We start from the raw sequence: 20,810 nt of genomic DNA on the forward strand, positions 1-20,810 counted from the left end.
CATTTACAAAAAAAAAACCAAAAAACAAAAAACAAAAAATCTATTGTAAAATTTTACTGTACAATATTGCCTTAAGTTTTGGCAATATGTTGGTCTGGGGCTCGGTTTTTTCCTATGTTTTCCCTAAATTTATAAACTGTCTTCTGGATTTTAGGGCCAAATATGATCGTTGAGAAGTGAAACCATATGCTTAGAGAAGTAAATGAACAAATAGAACCTGTCTTTAAACAGATTTCATTCTTTTTCTATTAAAAGAATTATAAAGTCACTACACTATACATTGTTTATAATAATACCCTGACACCAGAATTCTCAATACTAGCTAAAAGAATTCCAGGGAAAAGTAGGGATGAGATATTGACTTAAGCACATTGTCTAATTCCTCTCCCTCCTCTTCCCTGGCAGGATTTGAACGAGTCTGTACAGCTTGAGCTTATGAGGCCTCTAACCGCTGTGAGGGGAAAGTGCTTCTAGTAATGACCTCAAAACAGAGGAAGTGGAGTCCAGAAGTACTGCCAGAGAAATGGATCTAGTGGCATGTGAGCTCCTGATCAAACTGTGCCTGAACATTTTCCTGGACTTTTCAGTTACATGAGTCAATAAGTTCCCTTTTTATGTAGGCCAGTTTGGAATCAATAGCTCTAACTGAATCAAAGAAATGCCAAGTGCAGCTTTGAACTTGCTGAGTTCTTATCATCCAAAGCAGAGCATTACCTTCTAGAAAAGTTAAATCAGTATTGTAATTGCAATTAGTTCCCTCATGAATTTAATGTGTGACCTCACTCAAATCACTTAACTTCATCTAGCCTGTTTCTTCGACTATAAAAATGAGGATAACAATTTGAGTTGACTTGAAATTTTTAAAAGACAAAGTATATAACTGGGTGTTGGTATGCAGATATACACATTTGTCAAGATGCGCTAAACTCCCCCATGTAAGGCCTGTGCTTTTCACTGTTTGTAAATTACACCTGAAGAAATAGCCTCTAGTCCAATGGCTGGCACAGAGTGGATGCTTGATAAATGGTCAAGATTGTGCTTGCTGTGTCCAGTAAGGGTTCGTGGCTCAGGAGAGAGATCTGGGAGCTGAAGCAAAGGGAAGAAACAAGGTTCCCCAGTGATGGCAGTGAGAGAAGAGCAGAGGGTGAGGATAGAACCTTAGGGAACAGTCACACTGAGCTGGGAGGCAGAGATGGGTAAGCTCACAGAGGCGGAGGGGACAGTCTGGAAGGAAGAACTCTGGAAAGCTGTCCGTGAGCTGAGGGACCAGCAGTGCCCAGGCTCCCGTAGGACCATTTGGACATCTGGCCAGGCTTGTCGTACCAGAGAGACAGTTACCAACCAATGACTGCCTTGGCCCTGCACTGCTGGAAGAGCTGAACTGTATATCTCACAAACGTGTCTCTCCCCTCTTCTCCATCCCCCACTCAGTATCAGGACCACAGGAAGGAGACAGTTATCAAGCAAAAGCAGTGTGATAAGCCCCTTGTAAAAATTTTTACTTATTTATTTATTTTTCGAGATGGAGTCTTGCTCTACTACCCAGGCTGGAGGGCAGTGACATGATCTCGGGTCACAGCAACCTCCAACTCCAGGGTTCAAGTTACTCTCCTGACTTAGCCTCCCAAGTAGCTGGGACTACAAGCATGTACCACCCTGCCTGGTTAATTTTTGTGTTTTTAGTAGAGACGGGGGTCTCGCCATATTGGCCAGGCTGGTCTCGAACTCCTGACCTCAGGTGATCTGCCCACCTTGGCCTCCCAAAGTGCTGGATTACAGGTGTGAGCTACCATGCCTGGCGATAAGCCCTTAAAGTGGCAAAGATCAGAAGTGCCACTGGCTATCTCAGGAACGTCAATGTTTAAGCATTTTTACCAGTGGAGCGAGGCCAATCATTCACTCAGGGTCTATATTTTCTTACCAGACGTTACTTCTGCAAGATTATCTGCTCATTATTTGGTTATATATTTAAAGATCTTTGTTTGTTTGTTTTTGAGACAGACAGGATCTCACTTTGTTGCCCAGGCTGGAGTGTAGTGGTGTGATGACAACTCATAGCCTCAACTTCCCTGGCTCAAGCGATCCTCCCACCTCGGCTTCTGGAGTAGCTGGGACTACAGGTGTGCACCACCATGCCTGGCTAATTTTTAAAAAATTATCGGTAAGACAGAGAATGCCCAGGCTGGTCTCAAAACTCCTGGCCTCAAGTGATCCTCCCACCTTGGCCTCTCAAAGTGCTGGGATTACAGGCATGAGCCACCATGCCCAACCAGACCTTTTTATTCTCATTTACTCTCTTTCATGTATCTCTAGCGTAGTTATTACTTGGGGGCCGTGGGGGGGAACTCCTCTGTAATGAAGAATTGAAGCTGTCTTGTTTTTAGAGACAGAGTCTCACTATGTTACCCCGGCTGGAATGCAGTGCCACAATCTCAGCTCGCTGCAATCTCCGCCTCCCAGGTTCAAGTAATCTTGTGCTTCAGTCTCCCAAGTAGCTGGGATTACAGGTGTACACCACCACGCCTGGCTAATTTTTAAAAAATTATTGGTAAGACAAGGAATGCCCAGGTTGGTCTCAAAACTCCTGCCCTCAAGTGATCCTCCTGTCTTGGCCTCTCAAAGTGCTGGGATTACAGGCATGAGCCACCATGCCCAACCAGACCTTTTCATTCGTATTTACTCTCTTTCATGTATCTCTAGCATAGTTATCACTTGTGGGGTTGGGGGGGCGGAACTCTGCAATGAAGAATTGAAGATTTTTTTGGTTTGTTTTAGACACAGAGTCTCACTATGTTACCCAGGTTGGAGTGCAGTGCCACAATCCCAGCTCACTGCAACCTCCGCCTCCCAGGTTCAAGTAATTCCTGTGCCTCAGCCTCCCAAGTAGCTGGGATTACAGGTGTGCACCACCATGCCTAGCTAATTTTTGTATTTTTAGTAGAGATGGGTTTTCTCCATGTTGGCCAGTCTGGTCTTCAAGACCGGTTCAACTCGTGACTTCAAGTGATCCACATGCCTCAGCCTCCGAAAGTGCTGGGATTATAGGCATGGGCCACTGCACCTGGTCTGAAGCTTTCTTAATAGCAAATTCTCCAGTGAGAAATATCTTTTTTTTTTTTTTGGAGACAGGGTTTTACTCTGTTGTCCAGGCTAGAGCGTAGTGATGTGATCACAGCTCACTGCTGCCTCAACCTCCTGCACTCAACTGATTCTCCTGCCTCAGCCTCCCAAGTAGCTGGGACTACAGGCACGTGCCACCACACCTGGCTAATTTTTGCATTTTTTGTGGAGATGGGGTTTCACCATGTCACCCAGGCTGGTCTTGAACTCCTGGGCTCAAGCAGTCTTCCTACCTCAGCCTCCTAAAGTGGTGGGATTACAGGTGTGAGTTGTATGCCCAGTCAAAATATCACATATTTTTAAAAAATCACATACATTAGGTAATATTTAATCTAAGTTATAGAAAGAAGTCATAACCGCATCTCATCCTAAAAGTAATAACTTCTCATTTCAGATAATTTAGGTCAAGTAACAACACCCAGGTAGACCGAAGGATAACAAAAGGTCCTAGTGAATCATCCAGATGCGTAAAAATGGTTACACAAGCAGTATGCAAAAAGTAAATAAGGAACTCCTGCTCCTGGCAGCTAGCTATGATTAAAGACCGCCATAAAGATAATCCTACAGAAGCCTGTATTTGTGTGTATAGTGTTTAAGAAAACAATTTGTCATGTGCAGACGTCTGTCTAGGTGAAAGTCCCAAGCCTGGAGTGACACTGCGGCACAGGTGCAGAGGGCTCTGGAGTCAAACCGTGGTTAGCAGCCCCTCGCTGGCTGTGTGGCCCTGGGCAGAGGATTTCACCTTTAAGCCTTGATGTTTTCAGCAGCAAAAGGGGCACCAATACAGTCCCTCCTTCAGGGCACCTTTGAGGGATTAAATGAGAGAAAGCATCTCTTCCAGAGACTGACAACACACACTCAACGCTACATAGAACAACTAACTTCGAACTCACTTCTACTTTTACTCAACTGAACTCTAGCACATTCTATCGTTCCAGCTTCACAGTCTAATCCTCTATCACTAAAGGTCTTCAAGGGAAATTTTCCCTTGAGAAATTCAAATATCTATTTCAGGTAGATATAAATATTTTCCTCTAGTTATGAAAGTGATACAAGTTCTGTATAGAAAACTTGCAAACAACATACAAGAAAGAATAAAAATTACTCACAGGCCCCCACCCAGAGATAATTGGGAACATTTTGAAGTACTTCCTTCCTTTTATGTGCATTGTTTTACATAACTCAGAACATATTGATATTATGTTGTTTATTTAACTTTATGATTATTTTCATGTTTGATAAAAACCTTATAAACCACATTTTCATAGCTATAATAATAATAGCAGCTAACATCTCTCAGTGCTTACTGTGTGCTAGGCACTATTCTAAATACTTTATAGTATGAGCTCCTTTAATGCTTACAATTCTATGAGTTTAGTACTGCAACAATCCTCATCTTACAGATGGAAAAACGATCACACTGAGAGCTTCCAACTAGGAAGTGGCAGAACATGATTCAAAGCCAGGCTCAGGCTCAGGAGTACCCACTCTCAACCACTCCACCTTCTGGCCTCTTTTCTTGGTCACTCCCTCATGTTAGGTCTTGTCATTGTTTCCTGTCTTCCACTATGATCAATAAAGCTGGAATGAACATTCTGATACATACATCTTTGCTCATGTCTTGTGTGGAGCTTCAGAAGTAGAATTATGGGGACAAGAATATGAAAAATTCCTACATTAATTTTGAAAGGCCCATACTTAGGTCAGGCGTGGTGGCTCATGCCTGTAATTTCAGCACTTTGGGAGGCTGAGGCAGGAGAATCACTTGAGCCCAGGAGTTCGAGACCAGCCTGGTGACATAGTGAGACCCCGTTGAAAGGAAGAAAAAGCAAAGCCAAGCCAAGCCAAGCCAAGCCAAGCCCATACCTAGTGAGCATCACGAAATACAGTGACTAGGCTGACCACCTGTAATGGACAACTGTGACACCTGTGGCTGACAAATGCCTTATAATCAGGTTCTCTACACTGTTAGTTTCCCAAGGCAACAGACAGAATACTCACATTTCAAGCCTCCTTTGCAGCTAGGGTGCAGGCACACCACTTAGATTCTGCCAAGCACATGACTTTGATTCAGAAGTGGGCAATGTGGAGGATGAGGCACGTGGGGAATACACATCATTCTGTTGGGTGGGGAGCAGCAGCACGCAGCCCTCTGGGGAGAGCAGAGGCAGTTTCTGGCATCATGGGCCTGCGCTGTGGGCCCCAGGGTTGCTGGAGCAGAGCAGCCCCATGGTGTGCTTGGGCATTCCTCTGGGCTGAGTGGCTTCTAAGCCCAGCTCCCCAGCTCTCCCAGATTCTGGGAGCCTTTATAACCCGCAGAGCCTCTGGTCGGCTCCAGCCCTGGGCAGGATGTTTGTTGGGGTCTCCAGGGCAGAGGCCCATGGCTGACTATGACTCCAGCCCTAGCCGTAGGAGGCCTGTGGAGTGGGTATTAGGGCAGCTCCACTTATGTGATCTGTTCTCCAGCTCCAGGCCTTGGCAGGCTCTTAAAATTCAAATGGGCCTCAGGGGACTCATTTATTTTGTTCTCCTTTTTCCCTTTAGGTATTCTTGTAAGACTACTATAATAGGATTTGGTACTAATGTAATTTTTATGTATATTGTGTCATTTTCGATGAGCACATACATTCTTACAATGAGATATTCTGCTTTTATCCCTCCTTATATAGTAGAATAAAATTTTCCATACTGCTTCATACTGCTTTTCGTAATTATCATCTTCAATAGCTATTAATATTTTGAGCAAAAGAATCATAATTTTATTAGCAATTCCTGTATTACTAGATATTTATGTTGCTTCCAGCTTTTTGCTCTTATAAAAATGTTGAAATGAGCATTGTCATGCATAGAGCTCTTCTTCTGTGCATCAACAACCAGAAGAAAATGAACGAGTCCAAAAGATAGATCCTTTAGTGATTTTTCACGTAACTGCCAAACTGCTTTCCAGAAGGACTGTGCTGACACACATACAAATACCAGCAGGCACCGGGCATGGTGGCTCATGCCTGTAATCCCAGCACTTTGGGAGGCCAAGGCGGGTGGATCACCTGAGGTCAGAAGTTTGAGACCAGCCTGGCCAACATGGTGAAACCCTGTCTCTGCTAAAAATATAAACATTAGCTGGGCATGGTGGTGGGCACCTGTAATTCCAGCTACTCAGGAGGCTAAGGCAGGAGAATCACTTAAACTTGGGAGGCAGAGGTTGCAGTGAGCTGAGATCGCACCACTGCGCTCCAGCCTGGGCGACAGAGCGAGACTCCATCTCAAAGAAATAAAGAAATAAAAACTAAATACCAGCAGGGCTGAGGACATCAATTCTGCCTCCACTTCCCTAGCACCGTGCATGAGCAGATGTCAAGGTGGAGGGATTGTGGGAAATGTTTTCCTTGTTGTCTTATTTCCTTCATTATTCAGCATTTCTAGCCTCCCTTGCAGCTAGGGTGCAGGCACACAACCTAGACTCTGCCAAACAAATGCACCCATGTGAGACCTACAGGCAAAGAGAATATAATGCTTTTATCAATCTAAAAACTTCCTCAGGGATAAACGTGAAAGGAGGGAAATCTCAGGGTTTTAGAAAAACCTTATTGTGGGCATGATCATCCCTTAGAGGTCACTCTTACAAATAATTAAGTAGGCAACTGCCTAGGTGATGTGTTAAAAGCTTCCTCTTCTCAGGCTAAAAGGGGGTTCCTCCCTGGCTTATCTCTTTAATCTCTGTTAAATGCCAGGGGGAAGCTTATTCTACTTACATCTTGTTTTTGGAGACGGAGTCTCACTCTGTTGCCCAGGGTGGAGTCCAGTAGCATGATCTCGGCTCACTACAACCTCTGCCTTCCGGGTTCAAGCGATTCTCCTGCCTCAGCCTCCTGAGTAGCTGGGATTACAGGTGTCCACCACCACGCCTGGCTAATTTTTGTATTTTTAGTAGAGACAGGGTTTCTCCACGTTGGCCACGCTGGTCTCGAACTCCTGACCTCAGGTGATCCGCCCACCTCAGCCTCCCAAAGTGCTAGGATTACAGGCAGGAGCCACCATGTCCTGTCATCTACTTACATCTTTACGTAAGTAATCCACATTTCCTTTTCAAAGTCAAAAACTCACAACCTATCTAGAAATCTATGTAGAAGCCATTAAGGAAAATATTAACATATTTGGCTATCATTAAAGCTAATGTTTGACCAAAACCACCATAATTTTTTTTTTTTTTTGAGACGGAGTCTCACTCTGTTGCCCAGGCTGGAGTGCAGTGGCATGATCTCGGCTGGATTCTCCTGCCTCAGCCTCCTGAGTAGCTGGGATTACAGGTGTCCACCACTATGCCCAGCTAATTATGGTATTTTTAGTAGAGACAGGGTTTCTCCATATTGGCCAGGCTGGTCTCGAACTCCCGACCTCAGGTGATCTGCCTATCTCGGCCTCCCAAAGTGCTGGGATTACAGGCATGAGCCACCATGCCCCGTCATCTACTTACATCTTTATGTAAGTAATCCACATTTCCTTTTCAAAATCAAAAACTCACATCCTATCTAGAAACCCACGTCAGAAGACATAAAGGAAAATATTAATAGATTTGGCTATCATTAAAGCTAATGTTTGACCAAAACCAACATAATTTTTTTTTTTTTTTTGAGTTTTTGAGACAGAGTCTTGCTCTGTCACCCAGGCTGAAGTGCAATGGCATGATCTTGGCTCACTGCAACCTCTGCCTCCTGGGTTCACGTAATTTTCCTGCCTCAGTCTCCTGAGTAGCTGGAATTACAGGTGCCCGTCACCACAACCAGCTAATTTTTGCATTTTTAGTAGAGACGGGGTTTCACCAAGTTGGCCAGGCTGGTCTCAAACTCCTGACCTCGTGATCTGCCCACCTTGGCTTCCAAAAGTGCTGGGATTACAGGCATGAGCCACTGCTTCTGGCCAACTACCACAATTTAAAAAGACAAACTAAAATTGAGAAAATATTTGTAGTATTTTTCAAAAGAATAATAGCCCCTCACTTCTCTTGTGCTTTTTTCTTTGACCCACAATTACTTAGGAGTATGTGGCAGCCAGCCCCAAGGTAGCCCCAGTGATTCCACCTCCTGGAAGTCACACCCTTGTTCAATCCCCTCCACAGAGTACCAGGGTGGGTCGGTGTAACCAAGAAAATAAATGCGGTGGTATCTCATTTCTGAGAGTAGGTTTTTCTAAAAGACTCTAGGGCTTCTGTCTTGCTTACTTTCTCTCTCAAATCACTCATTCTAGGGGAAGCCAACTGCCATGTCGAGAGAAGTCTTATGGAGAGCTCCAAGGGGGAAGCAAATGAGGTCCCCAGTCAACAGCCAGAAGAAAACTGAGGCCTCCTGCTGACAGCCATGTGAGTGAGCTTGGAAGCAGAGGCTGAAGTCTCAACTGTAAACTGAGCAACTCTTAGTCAGGACTACTCTGCTATCTTGAATGTTTGACCCAGAGAAACAGTCATTGGTAGCTTAGTGACAGGGATATGTTCCGAGAAATGTGTTGTGAGACGATGTCATTATTGCATAAATATCATAGAGTAAGTGGCAAACCCAGATGGTATAGCCTACTACACACCTAGGCTATATGGCATAGCCAATAAGATCCTAGGGTACAAACCTGTTCAGCACGTGACTGTGTTGAATACTGTAGGCAACTGTAACAAGGTGGTATTTGTGTATCTAAGCATCTCTAAACATAGGTAAGGTACAGTAAAAATACAGTATTATAATCTTATTGGACCATTATCATATATGCAGTCTTTTGTTGACCAAAATGTCGTTACATGGTGCATGACTGTAATTTAAAAATTCAAGGGCCAGGCTCAGTGGCTCATGCATGTAATCCCTGCATGGAGGCCAAGATGAGAGCATCACGTGAGCCTAGTAGTTTGAGACCAGCCTGGGCAACATGGCAAGACCCCGTCTCTTAAAAAAAAATCAGCTAGCTGTGGTGGCACACACCTATAGTCCCAGCTACTGGATAAGCTGAGGCAGGAGGATGGTTTGAGCCTGGGAGATGGAGGCTGCAGTGCACTGTGATCAGGCCACTGTACTCCAGCCTGGGCAAAAGAGCAAGATTCTGTCTCAAAAACGAAAACAAAAATCAGCTGGGCACAGTGGCTCATGTCTGTAATCTCAGCGCTTTGGGAGGCTAAGGCAGGCAGATCACTCGAGGTCAGGAGCTTGAGACCAGCCTGGCCAAGATGGTGAAACCCCATCTCTACCAAAAATACAAAAATCAGCTGGGTGTGGTGGTGCATGCCTGTAGTCCCAGATGCTTGGGAGGCTGAGGCAGGAGAATTGCTTGAACCCAGGAGGCAGAGGTTGCAGTGATTCAAGATTGTGCCACTGTACTCCAGTCTGGGTGACAGAGCCAGACTCTGTCTCAAAAACAAAAACAAAAAATTTGTTTAAGCCACTAAGCTTTGGGGTAAATTGTTATGCAGTAATAGATAATAACCATGTGCTGTTGATTTTCCAAACATTTAGGGGTTTCCTAGACACCTTACTGTTACGTTTATATTTTTCACCATATGTCTTCATTATTTATCCAATCATTTTTCCGCCCCATTTGCTCACATTGCTCTCCTTCTGCAACTCCTATTGGTATCTGTCAGACCTAATGTTGTCACATAGGTCTCAGAAGCTCTGTCCCTCTCTTCCGTCTTTTTTCTCCCTGCTCTGGGATCTCTAAGGGCAGTCCTTCTCTCACAAGCTGCAACTGTGACTCTTCCTCACATGGCCCCTGTCCTCGGCTTCACTTCCCGCCCCCTCCATCCCTTTGCCCTGGTGTCTTTCCTCCATGCTGCATTTCACACTTAGAATGTTACCTCCATTCTTTCTCTTCAGCCTACATGTTTTTTCCTCTTCTTTGCCTTGGTTGGCAATCCCTTTCTTTCACTGAAATGACCATAATGCAGAATTTCAGCAAGTTTATTTCCCCCTGTTCTGTAGTGACATTTAAAAGCAGTAGGCAATTAAGGTCCATTGTTTAGTGTAATCACATAGAATGGTTCTTAAATTAAGTTTCATCTCTGGTGTAACTCTTATTTTATTTATTTATTTATTTATTTTTGAGACGGGGTCTTGCTCTGTCCCCCAGGCTGGAGTGTAGTGGCCGGATCTCAGCTCACTGCAAGCTCTGCCTCCTGGGTTCACGCCATTCTCCTGCCTCAGCCTCCCGAGTAGCTGGGACTACAGGCGTCCGCCACCTCGCCCGGCTAGTTTTTTGCATTTTTTAGTAGAGGCGGGGTTTCACCGTGTTAGCCAGGATGGTCTCGATCTCCTGATCTCGTGATTCGCCCGTCTCGGCCTCCCAAAGTGCTGGGATTACAGGCTTGAGCCACCGCACCCCGCCTTCTGGTGTAACTCTTGATGTAATTTTAAATGATCAACGAGAAGATTTAGCAATTCCTCTAAGTAAGCAAAACCAATTAGAAGAATGTTTTATTGGTCCCAATGAGAATTTTGCCTGTGTTTTGAGGGTGGAAATATATTTCCTTTCGCCACAGCATTTAATTCACTGTTAACCTGATTTCACATGGTGGAAAGAAAAAGGACAAAACTCTAGCTGTTTTGCTGATTAGATCTAGCAACATTTGTCCTTTCAAAATAAGATACGAATCACCTGAGGTTTGTTTTTTACTTCACATACAAGTGTTAACATACACATTAAATACTGAGTTTATTATTTACCAACCAAACCAAGTCCTAGACAGTTTTAGAATCTTTTCCATTTGGTTGCCATCAGAGTGTCTGTAACTTTGCAAAAGTCAGCCTGCTGGGAACTTTTTAACACTTTAATTTTTAACCATTTAGGAGTTAGGGATCCCCTTGAGGATCTGATAAAAGCTACAGACTCTCTCCCCGGGAAATGGCAAATATACATTTCGCCTACAATTTCAAGGAGTTTGTAAAGGATCTGAGCCCTTCTATGGAGCCCAATCGAGGAAGTCTTGCTCTAAAAGCTCTGAACTGTAACTGTGGCACTGAAGGAAGCTCATATGTTTCTCAGGCACGCTTTCTTACCATTGCTCTTGCTTCCTCACGGATGGATGGAACAGAAAGGATGCTGTACAAAGCTCCATTCACATATGGCTGTATCTTTAAGGGAAGGAAAAAAACCAGTTATTTGCAAGTTTTCAAATACTGCACAACTCTATATCAAACACCACACCTCAGAACAATCTGGCAAATGGGGAGAGTGGGTGTTCCCGTCCTCGCAGCTCTCCTGTGCTTCAGGATGTATGTTCCCAAGTGACAGACATCTCCATCTGCATGTCCAAGTGACAGCTACCACTGAGTCTAAAACCAAATTCGTCACTCCCTCCCAAAGCTTACTCCTGCTGCATTTCATTGCTTAATTAAAGTTACCTTTAACCTCCTGATCACTCAGGCTAGAAACTCTGGAGTCATCGTTGATTTTTTTGTGGTTGTTGTCCAGTCTCCAATGCTCAGTCTTCAAGCCTCTTTGATAGGAATCCCTTTTTTCCATATCCACTGCTACTGTCCTTGCTCAGACATCATCGCCCATGACCTAGGCTACATCAGATCTCCAAACCAGTCTCTCTACCCTCAATATTCACCCTTTAATGTAACCATCAGATCACTCCCAACATTCTACAGTATGGGCCAAATCATCCCTCTCTCCGTCTCAGAAATCCTCCATAAAGCCCAGTAGGAAAGGCGGAACTCCTTGGTGTGGCACACAGGATCTTCAAGGCGTGGCCTTTATCTCATCCCCTCTGCTTCTCCCTCCCTGCCACCACAAAGTGTCCATACTACCTAAGGGATGGCCCCCACCAGGCTGTTCCATGTCTCAGCCAGGTTCTGGCAGTTCACCTTGCCAGGAATGATCTTCACACATACAATGAACCTTGAAAACTCAGCCCAGACACGTCTCCTGGGAAGGCTCTCCTGAATCCACTCCTGCCTCCCTGCCCCTAGACAGGGTGCTCACCTCCACTTCTTGTACATCCCTCCACTACAGCACTGGAGGCAGTATCCTTTGAAATTCATACTATGTCCCCTCTATTCTGAGCTTTTTGAGGACAGGACCCACGTTTTACTTGCACACACTGGGCGTAGAGCATGGCAGGTGCTGATAAGCAAGTTCTCTTTCCAGCGGGCTGTACGCTTTGCCCGCCACAGCAATGGAGGAGGGCTCCTTTCCCACTGCCCTCCCTCAGCACTGGACTTGATTAGCACTTTCAACGCTTGCCAAGCTGATGGGTAAAAAAAGGCATCCTACAGTTTTTAGTTTCAGTTCCCGATTGAACTAGCATGATTGAACATCTTTTCACATTTCTGGGGCAGCACGACTCTGTGAACTGTCTAGTCATATCCTTTATCCTTTTTTTCGACTGGATTGCTTGACTTTTACTTACCAATTTATACCAGCTCTTCATCTATTAGGAACATTAAACTTTCGTCACATGTGATACAACTTTTCCTCGGGGTTTCATTCATCTTTTGACTTTGATTATGGCATCTTTTTCCAATCAAAAAATGTAATGTTCATATAGTCAATTATGTGCATCTTTTTTTTTATTTCGGTTTTGTCTTTCAAGATCATGACTACTACAGTGTAGTAAACACATTTCTTGGCTCTAAAATATATATATACACACACATATACATACACACAGATATACATATGTCGTTTTTCAAGCTCATTTTCTTTTTCTTACTTTTTTTTTTTTTTTGAGACAGAGTCTCACTCTATCATCCATGCTGGAGTGCAATGGCACAATCTCAGCTCACTACAACCTTCATCCCCCAGGTTCAAGTGATTCTCATGCCTCAGCCTCCTGAGTAGCTGGGATTACAGGCACATGCCACCACGCCTGGCAAATTTTTGTATTTTCAGTAAAGATGGGGTTTCACCATGTTGGTCAGGCTGGTCTTGAACTCCTGACTTCAAGTGATCCTCCCACCTCGGTCTCCCAAAATTGCTGGGATTACAGGCGTAAGCCACCACGCCCGGTCTATCCAGCTCATTTTCAAAGCCAATGCATTCGTAACAGGTAATGATATGATTAGAATCCTTTGGTTTATTAAGTTTTCAGAGCAGACATATTGGTTCCAGTACTTGAAAACCAACCTTTATTATGAGATGGAAGAATATGTTTCCCACTGGTTTCACCTGCCTGAGTTGAATAAAGTGAGGAACAGAGTTCATTCAGGCCTAGAAGTAGTTAAGAGCTCACTAGTTTTAAAATATAAAGTGAATGTCACAAAGCCACCAAACATCCACTAGCTAAAGAAGTCACCCCAATCAGTGAATAGGGCTATTGTAAAATGTGAATGGAATGACCAGAGTGGGAGCTGTCTGCTTGAATTGGGAACAGACGGGCCGGGCGTGGTGGCTCACGCTTTAATCCCAGTACTTTGGGAGGCCGAGGTGGGTGAATCACCAGGTCAGGAGTTCAAGACCAGCCTGGCCAACATGGTGAAACTCTATCTCTACTAAAAATACAAAATATTAGCCAGGCGTGGTGGTGGGCACCTGTAATCCCAGCTACTTGGGAGGCTGAGGCAGGAGAATCGCTTGAATCTGGGAAGCGGAGGCTGCAGTGAGCCAAGATCACACCACTGCACTCCAGCCTGGATGATAGAGTGAGACTCTGTCTCAAAAAAAAAAAAAAAAAAAAAAAAAAAAAAAAAAAAAAAAGAAAGAAAGAAATAATTGGGAACAGATGTGTGGAAACCAAGTGGCACTCAATCGTATCCTGCTCAGATATACCCTGGGTCTCATCTGTCTAAAGTGGTCAGATTTTTGTTGAAGCTTGGCCATGGTTTCTGCAATGGCATTTGTAGAAGGCAAGTGAGAGAACAATCATATTTGATTATTTGTTTTTGTTAATTTGTTTACCCACACCTCTACCTTATTTAAAAAGAGCTTGAGGCCCATAGGTTGAAAACTTAGAAAAGAACACTAGGTGTTGGGGGGACGCTGGTGAGAGCAAATGCTAGTATAGCCATTCTTTTTTTTTTTTTTTTTTTTTTTTGAGGCGGAGTCTCGCTCTGTCCCCCAGGCTGGAGTGCAGTGGCCAGATTTCAGCTCACTGCAAGCTCCGCCTCCCGGGTTTATGCCATTCTCCTGCCTCAGCCTCCCAAGTAGCTGGGACTACAGGTGCCCGCCACCTCGCCCGGCTAGTTTTTTGTATTTTTTAGTAGAGACGGGGTTTCACTATGTTAGCCAGGATGGTCTCGATCTCCTGACCTCGTGATCTGCCCGTCTCGGCCTCCCAAAGTGCTGGGATTACAGGCTTGAGCCACCGCGCCCGGCCGTATAGCCATTCTGGAGGACGATTTGGCAGGACTCAGTGACCTGAAACTGACGTATGCTGGCAGCCAGCCGTGATGAGTGTCTACGCATCCCTGGAAGCTCTGGCACAGGCTCCCGAGGGGCAGGTGCGGCCATGTCCACTGAGGACTGCTGTGGCAACAGAGAGTGGGAGGCACCCAAAGTGTACAGGCTGGATAAGTAGAATGGCAGGGGTGCAAACAAGGGGCTATTTTGCAGTAGTGACACTTAATGAACTAGACATATGTAAAGCCACATAGAAAGGTCCTAAAAACACAGGGGAAAAGCCATCAACAGAATGAGACCTAGAGGGTAATCTATTTCTGTAAATTCAATACACATGTACACAGTATCATATGTCTTTTAAGGCTCCATCCACATCCACAGAGATACATTAAACATACCAAGGGAGTGGCATGTGAGGGAGGAATGTTGGGGGCTAGATGATGAGAAAAAGCAATGCCAGAGGGGCTGGGCACAGGCCAGTGGGCCAAGCAGATGGGGACAGAAAGAACAACATCCTGCTTCTGACTTCCAAAATTCTAAAAATTATAAAAGATTTCCAGCTGCTTATGAAAATCCCCGGAGGAGGGAGAACATGTACAGTTTTCAAATACAGCAACCATCCTGGGCCAGCTGTGGGCCTGTGGGGTCACAGGCATTGGGTCCCCAGTGCAGCCTCCCCTAAGCCCAGGGCCAGTAGTGCTGAATGAGTACCTCATGGTTTTCATGGCCAAGAAGATCCGAAAGGACTTTGAGCACGAGGCCTGCCACCTTGGCACACATGTTCTTCCCTATGGGAAACAAACCAAAGCTAAACATGACATGTCTAAACCCAGAAGCAGAATTTTGGGTCATGTGGACTTGGGGACAAATCTTGGCTCCTCTGCTCATGAGCTGTATGACCTCGGGTGAGTCACATAACCAGTCTGGGCCTCAGTTTCCTCCTCTTTACAACAGAGATTACTATTCATACCTACCTCAAAGAGTGATGCAAAATTAAATAAACTAATGTATGTAAAGGACTCAGTGTAGCATACAACCTCAGTGCTCAGTAAACCACCCCAAGTGGTGGCTATTACTCTGGTCAGAGCACAGAGCGAGTCATTACAGTGAAAGCACAATACATTATAGAGCAATGTTCTCCCTCCCACGCACGGATACCAGCATCACGAAGACCATACAGGCATTTTAGTAGCTATAAACGTCATCATAAAAATCACCGCAAATAAGGTGGTGATGATGAAGAAAAGCTAATTCTAATCTGATCAACGTATTAGAAGTTAGGACTTCTGGCTGGGTGTGGTGGTTCATGCCTGTAATCCCAGCACTTTGGGAGGGCGAGGCGGGTGGATCACTTGAAGTCAGGAGTTCAAGATCAGCCTGGCCAACATGGTGAAACCCCCTCTCTACTAAAAATACAAAAATTAGCCGGGCGTGGTAGTGGGCACCTGTAATCCCAGCTACTCAGGAGGCTGAGGCAGGAGAATCGCTTGAACCTGGGAGGCAGAGGTTGCAGTGAGCCAAGATCACACCACTGCCTCTAGCCTAGGCGACGGAGCGTGTCTTCATCTCAAAAAAAGAAAAAGAAAAAAAGCTAGGACTTTTTGCACATGCTATTCTTTAAAATGACTGAAATAATAGTCATTTACTCAGTCAACAACACACAGTTACGTGGTTCAGTCTACAAAGTATACGGAGGTGAAGATGCTTCCAACAAGTACTCCTGAGTCAGCTATTTATCCAGGGGGCCTTTCTCTCCAAACACTGGATGCTCAGGCTGAGGAAAGCCAAAGCCTAGACTTGGCATCTCTTCTAAAGAAGCTTCTTTCATCCCAGGTAACAACTGAAAAGAGATAGTACCTGTACCTGGAAAAGCTAAAATCACTGCCTTCAGTGATCAAGTATATAAATGACTGATCAAGTATATAAATGACTTATGCCCACAGGAGAACCTCCACCTCCAGGGCTGGGGCAGGGAAAAGCACGTGATTCACGGCAGGAAGTGTGGTTTAGTGTCACTGCTACTGCGGCCAGCTTAATCCTATAGGATCTTGGGAACACACTTCTTTGTCTTCAGAAAAGCGGATCATATTCTTAATTGCCTACCTTTGAACAATGCAATAAAGAAAAATGTAAATGAGCTTAGTCTCCTCTTAATGTGGGCACTACATAGATACAAGACATTTTTTCCAGGGTGAGAAGGGATTTTGTCTTCAGGGATTCAACAGCTTGATACCTAGTTGGAAATGCTTTCCACTCTTTTTTCTGTTTTTAGTTTTCTATGAGACTAAAAGCAAACCACATCATGCTCACTAGAAACCCAGCTTCAAAGGTCAAGATCTCTTCCCCTTCTTGCAATAGAATGAGGGTTGGGGGGCTGAGACCTGCGCTGCGGAGACAGAGGTTCATAAGCAAAGCCACCGAGTACTCCAGCGTGTAGTCAGACAGGCAGTCGGGGTCCTTTAGAGCATCAACCAGCCAGAAGATGAGGCCGTCTTGAATCATCGCTGTCTGCAGGGGGCGCCTGGGAAGAAACAGCCTACTGTAAATAAAAACTGCCAAGAAACGTTTCATATAAGAGGAAACAGTAGGCTGGGTGCAGTGGCTCATGCCTGTGATCCCAGCACTTTGGGAGGCCAAGGCGGACGGATCACCTGAGGTCAGGAGTTGGAGACAAGCCTGGCTAACATGGTGAAACCCCGTCTCTACTAAAAATGTAAAAATTAGCCAGGCATGGTGGCGGCGCCTGTAATCCCAGCTACTTGGGAGGCATGAGAATTGCTTGAACCCAGGAGGCAGAGATTGTAGTGATCTGAGATCGCACCACTGCACTCCAGCTTGGGCAATGGAGCAAGACTCTGTCTCAAAAAAAAAAAAAGAGGAAACAGTAATGTGAATGTATATCAGAAAAGACAAACTTACTGAAGACACAGACTCTGAGGAATATTTTTGTTAAACTCATACAATTGAAATAACAGAAGTTCTTTACATTTCAGGGATATTTATTAACGGTTTAAATAAAGATAAGACGGTAAGGAGGTCTCCTACTTTGAAAATCTCCTTTTCAATATTTAAAATTAGCATAGCATTACTTCAAATATCTAATAAATATTCATTAGTAGCTTTTGGTTTACTTAACTCAGGAAACAGGACCATAGACATACTTCTTTGACAAATAGGTTTTTTCTTTTTTTTGTGATGGAGTTTTGCTCTTGTTGCCCAGGCTGGAGTGCAATGGCACAATCTAGGCTCACTGCAACCTCCGGCTCCTGGGTTCAAGCGATTCTCCTGCGTCAGCCTGCCAAGTAGCTGGGATTACAGGCATGCACCACCACACCCGGCTAATTTTGTATTTTTAGTAGAGATGGGGTTTCTCCATGTTGGCCAGGTTGGTCTCGAACTCCCGAGCTCAGCTGATCCACCCGCCTCAACCTCCCAAAGTGCTGGGATTACAGGCATAAGCCACTGCACCAGCTGACGAATAGATTTTCACCTAAACTCTCTGTAATCCAGGTCTAGGCACTCTGGGCTGCATGAAAATAAAGAAAAAAAGGAGGAGCAAAAGCCTAGCTTAGCATCATTTTGATTCACATTTCTATAGAGTAAGTGTAGTTTAATGACCTGGTAAATGCAAATTATAAGGAATGATTTTCCACCCAAAGTCCAGGTGTAGAATCCTACAAAATTCAATACCCCATCAAAATGTGTGATGGTGAATATCATCAGGTTAGCCTTAAGAATTGCTGAGACTAAGTGTGGTATCATTATGAGATGCCATCTGGATTAGTAGAAAACTGACATGCCACAGAGAAGCCAGATCTGCACATCTCCTGATGAGCAGATTTTGGCAAAACCACTGCTCAGGACAGAACAGCGGAGCCAGTTTATTTGTTCATCCTGTTCTTAAACACTACACTGACCCAATCAGGGTGGCTTATTAGAATACGGTGAAGACTGCACTCTCTTGGTAACTAGCTATCTTCTCCATTTATTGCAGAGACTCGGGAAAACTGCAAAAAGGTTAAGCACATTTACAGAACAAAAAAGCTTAAATTATCATTTGGAGGAAAAGATAAACAGGCAGTAAGTATTTGCATTACCAGAAGGAAGTATTTTTTTCACCATATCTTATATCTGTTACTTAACTATAGTTATTGAATTTCTAAACACTTCCCCAAAATGGTCGACACTGAGCAAAGTTCTCTCTATAAACAAACAGAAATGAAGTGTTTGTATGCTCTGAGGAAGTAATGACACTGCAGATCACTTACAGTTCTTTTCAATTCATATAGTTAGAACAAAGAATTTTCATTAGCAGGGAGTTGGCAAATAGTAGATACAAATACCTATTCCTTCCTCCACTAAACACACACATGCTTAGACCATTTCACTTTGCAGGCTTCTGGTTACTTGTGAGTCAGTCGAATGTTAACCACATTTGATGGGAAGAAAGTGTGTTCAGAAGAGGTCCGACAGAAAAAAGTTGAAGACTCCAGGGACTAGAGTTCTCAAGAAAGTCAAAGAGAACTTCAGGTGATCATGAGAGAATCAAAACTCTGAAAAAATTACCATATGTCCCAGCAATTACTCTCCCAGATGCCAATCCATGAGAAAAGGAAACATATGTCCACATGAAGACTTGTGCTGAAACGTTCACAGCAGCATTATGCATATTGGCCAAAAATGCAAACAACCCAAATGCCGATCAACTGAAGGACAAACAAACTGGTGTGGGCCGGGCACAGAGGCTCACGCCTGTAATCCCAGCACTTTGGGAGGCCGAGGAGGGTGGATCATGAGGTTAGGAGTTCGAGACCAGGCTGACCAACTTGGTGAAACCCCATCTCTACTAAAAATACAAAAATTAGCCAGGTGTGGTGGTGCGCGCCTGTAATCCCAGCTACCCAGGAGGCTGAGGCAGGAGAATTGCTTGAACTCAGGAGGTGGAGGTTGCACTGAGCCGAGATTGCGCCACTGCACTCCAGTCTGGGCGACAGAGTGAGACTCTGTCTCCAAAACAAACAAACAAACAATGTGGTATAGCCATAATGGAGTATCATATTCAGCCACAAAAGGAATGAGGCCCTGACATATGCTGCTACATAGATGAACCTTGCAAACGCGATGCTAAGAGAAGCCAGTCACAAAAGAGCACACACTACATGAGATCCATTTATATGAAACGTCCAGTACAAGTCAATTGACAGAAAGCAGATTCGTGGCTACCAGGGCCTGCGGGTAGGAATGAGGAGTGACTATAAATGGGTATGAGGTTTCTTCTTGTGGTGATGGAAATGTCCTAAACCTGGATTGTGGTGATGACTGCACCACTCTGTAAATACACTAAAAATCCTTCAATTGTATGTTTAATATGGGGAAATATTATGGTGTGTAAACACATCTCAACAAAGCCGTTAACTGACGACTATGGGGCCAGGTGCGGTGACTCACGCCTGTTAATTCTAGCACTTTGGGAGGCTGAGGTGGGTGGATCACCTGAGGTCAGGAGTTCAAGACCAGATTGGCCAACATGATGAAACCCCATCTTGGCCGGGCGCGGTGGCTCAAGCCTGTAATCCCAGCACTTTGGGAGGCCGAGACGGGTGGATCACGAGGTCAGGAGATCGAGACCATCCTGGTTAACACAGTGAAACCCCGTCTCTACTAAAAAATACGAAAAACTAGCCGGGCGAGGTGGCGGACGCCTGCAGTCCCAGCTACTCGGGAGGCTGAGGCAGGAGAATGGCGTGAACCCAGGAGGCGGAGCTTGCAGTGAGCTGAGATCCGGCCACTGCACTCCAGCCTGGGTGACAGAGCGAGACTCCGTCTCAAAAAAAAAAAAAAAAAAAAAACCCCATCTGTACTAAAAATATAGAAATTAGCCCAGCCCCATCAGCTCCAAGTCATGACGGTCTAGGCTGAGCCCATGGGGTGGGCTGCTGGGATCATGGACAAGGTCAGGAGGCCCTAACCCTGACTTCCACAGGACTGCCTCTGACACTCTGCTGGGATGTGCATTCATGTGTGCGGCTCCCATAGGGGACTGGAAGTAACTTGAGGGCTGAGGCTCTATCAGGTCTGATACATGTATCTGTCTCTAAGCCCTGCACATGCCCCGAGACACAATCCTGCATGGCTGGCACTTGATAATGTCTATTAGGAAAATCCAATGGTGCTTTGAAAATGTCTTCCTCCATCTCCAGCAGCCTCAAGCAGGATAGTTTAGAGGATTAGAGATAAGCTTTCTAGTTCTGTCTTAGAGAGTCATCCAACCTCTCCAAAGTGTAGTGGAAAAATACCATTTACCTCCTGGGTTGCCATGGGAATTTTAACTCAATCTGATCTCACAGGAGATGCCGTGACCTACTGCACAATCATTA

The 20,810-nt window shown here is 44.8% G+C and overlaps 1 protein-coding gene across 6 annotated transcripts in view; it reads right to left on the reverse strand.

Annotated features, from left to right (window-relative positions):
* ARMC9 (armadillo repeat containing 9) overlaps window positions 1-20,810 on the reverse strand; it is a 180,370-nt gene that overhangs the window by 84,452 nt on the left and 75,108 nt on the right. For all 6 annotated transcript variants that reach the window (XR_007718163.1, XM_050751095.1, XM_050751093.1 and 3 more), the window contains exons 15-17: window positions 16,815-16,954; window positions 15,145-15,221; window positions 11,148-11,222 (exon numbers count right to left, since the gene is read on the reverse strand). Coding sequence is in view for 5 of the 6 variants with exons in the window: in XM_050751095.1 (XP_050607052.1) it covers window positions 11,148-11,222; window positions 15,145-15,221; window positions 16,815-16,954 (292 nt within the window). In the remaining variant the exon portion in view is untranslated. The remainder of the gene's footprint in view (window positions 1-11,147; window positions 11,223-15,144; window positions 15,222-16,814; window positions 16,955-20,810) is intronic.

This window comes from Macaca thibetana, chromosome 12 (genome assembly GCF_024542745.1).
Source record: "Macaca thibetana thibetana isolate TM-01 chromosome 12, ASM2454274v1, whole genome shotgun sequence".
Classification (NCBI taxonomy): Eukaryota; Metazoa; Chordata; class Mammalia; order Primates; family Cercopithecidae; genus Macaca; species Macaca thibetana.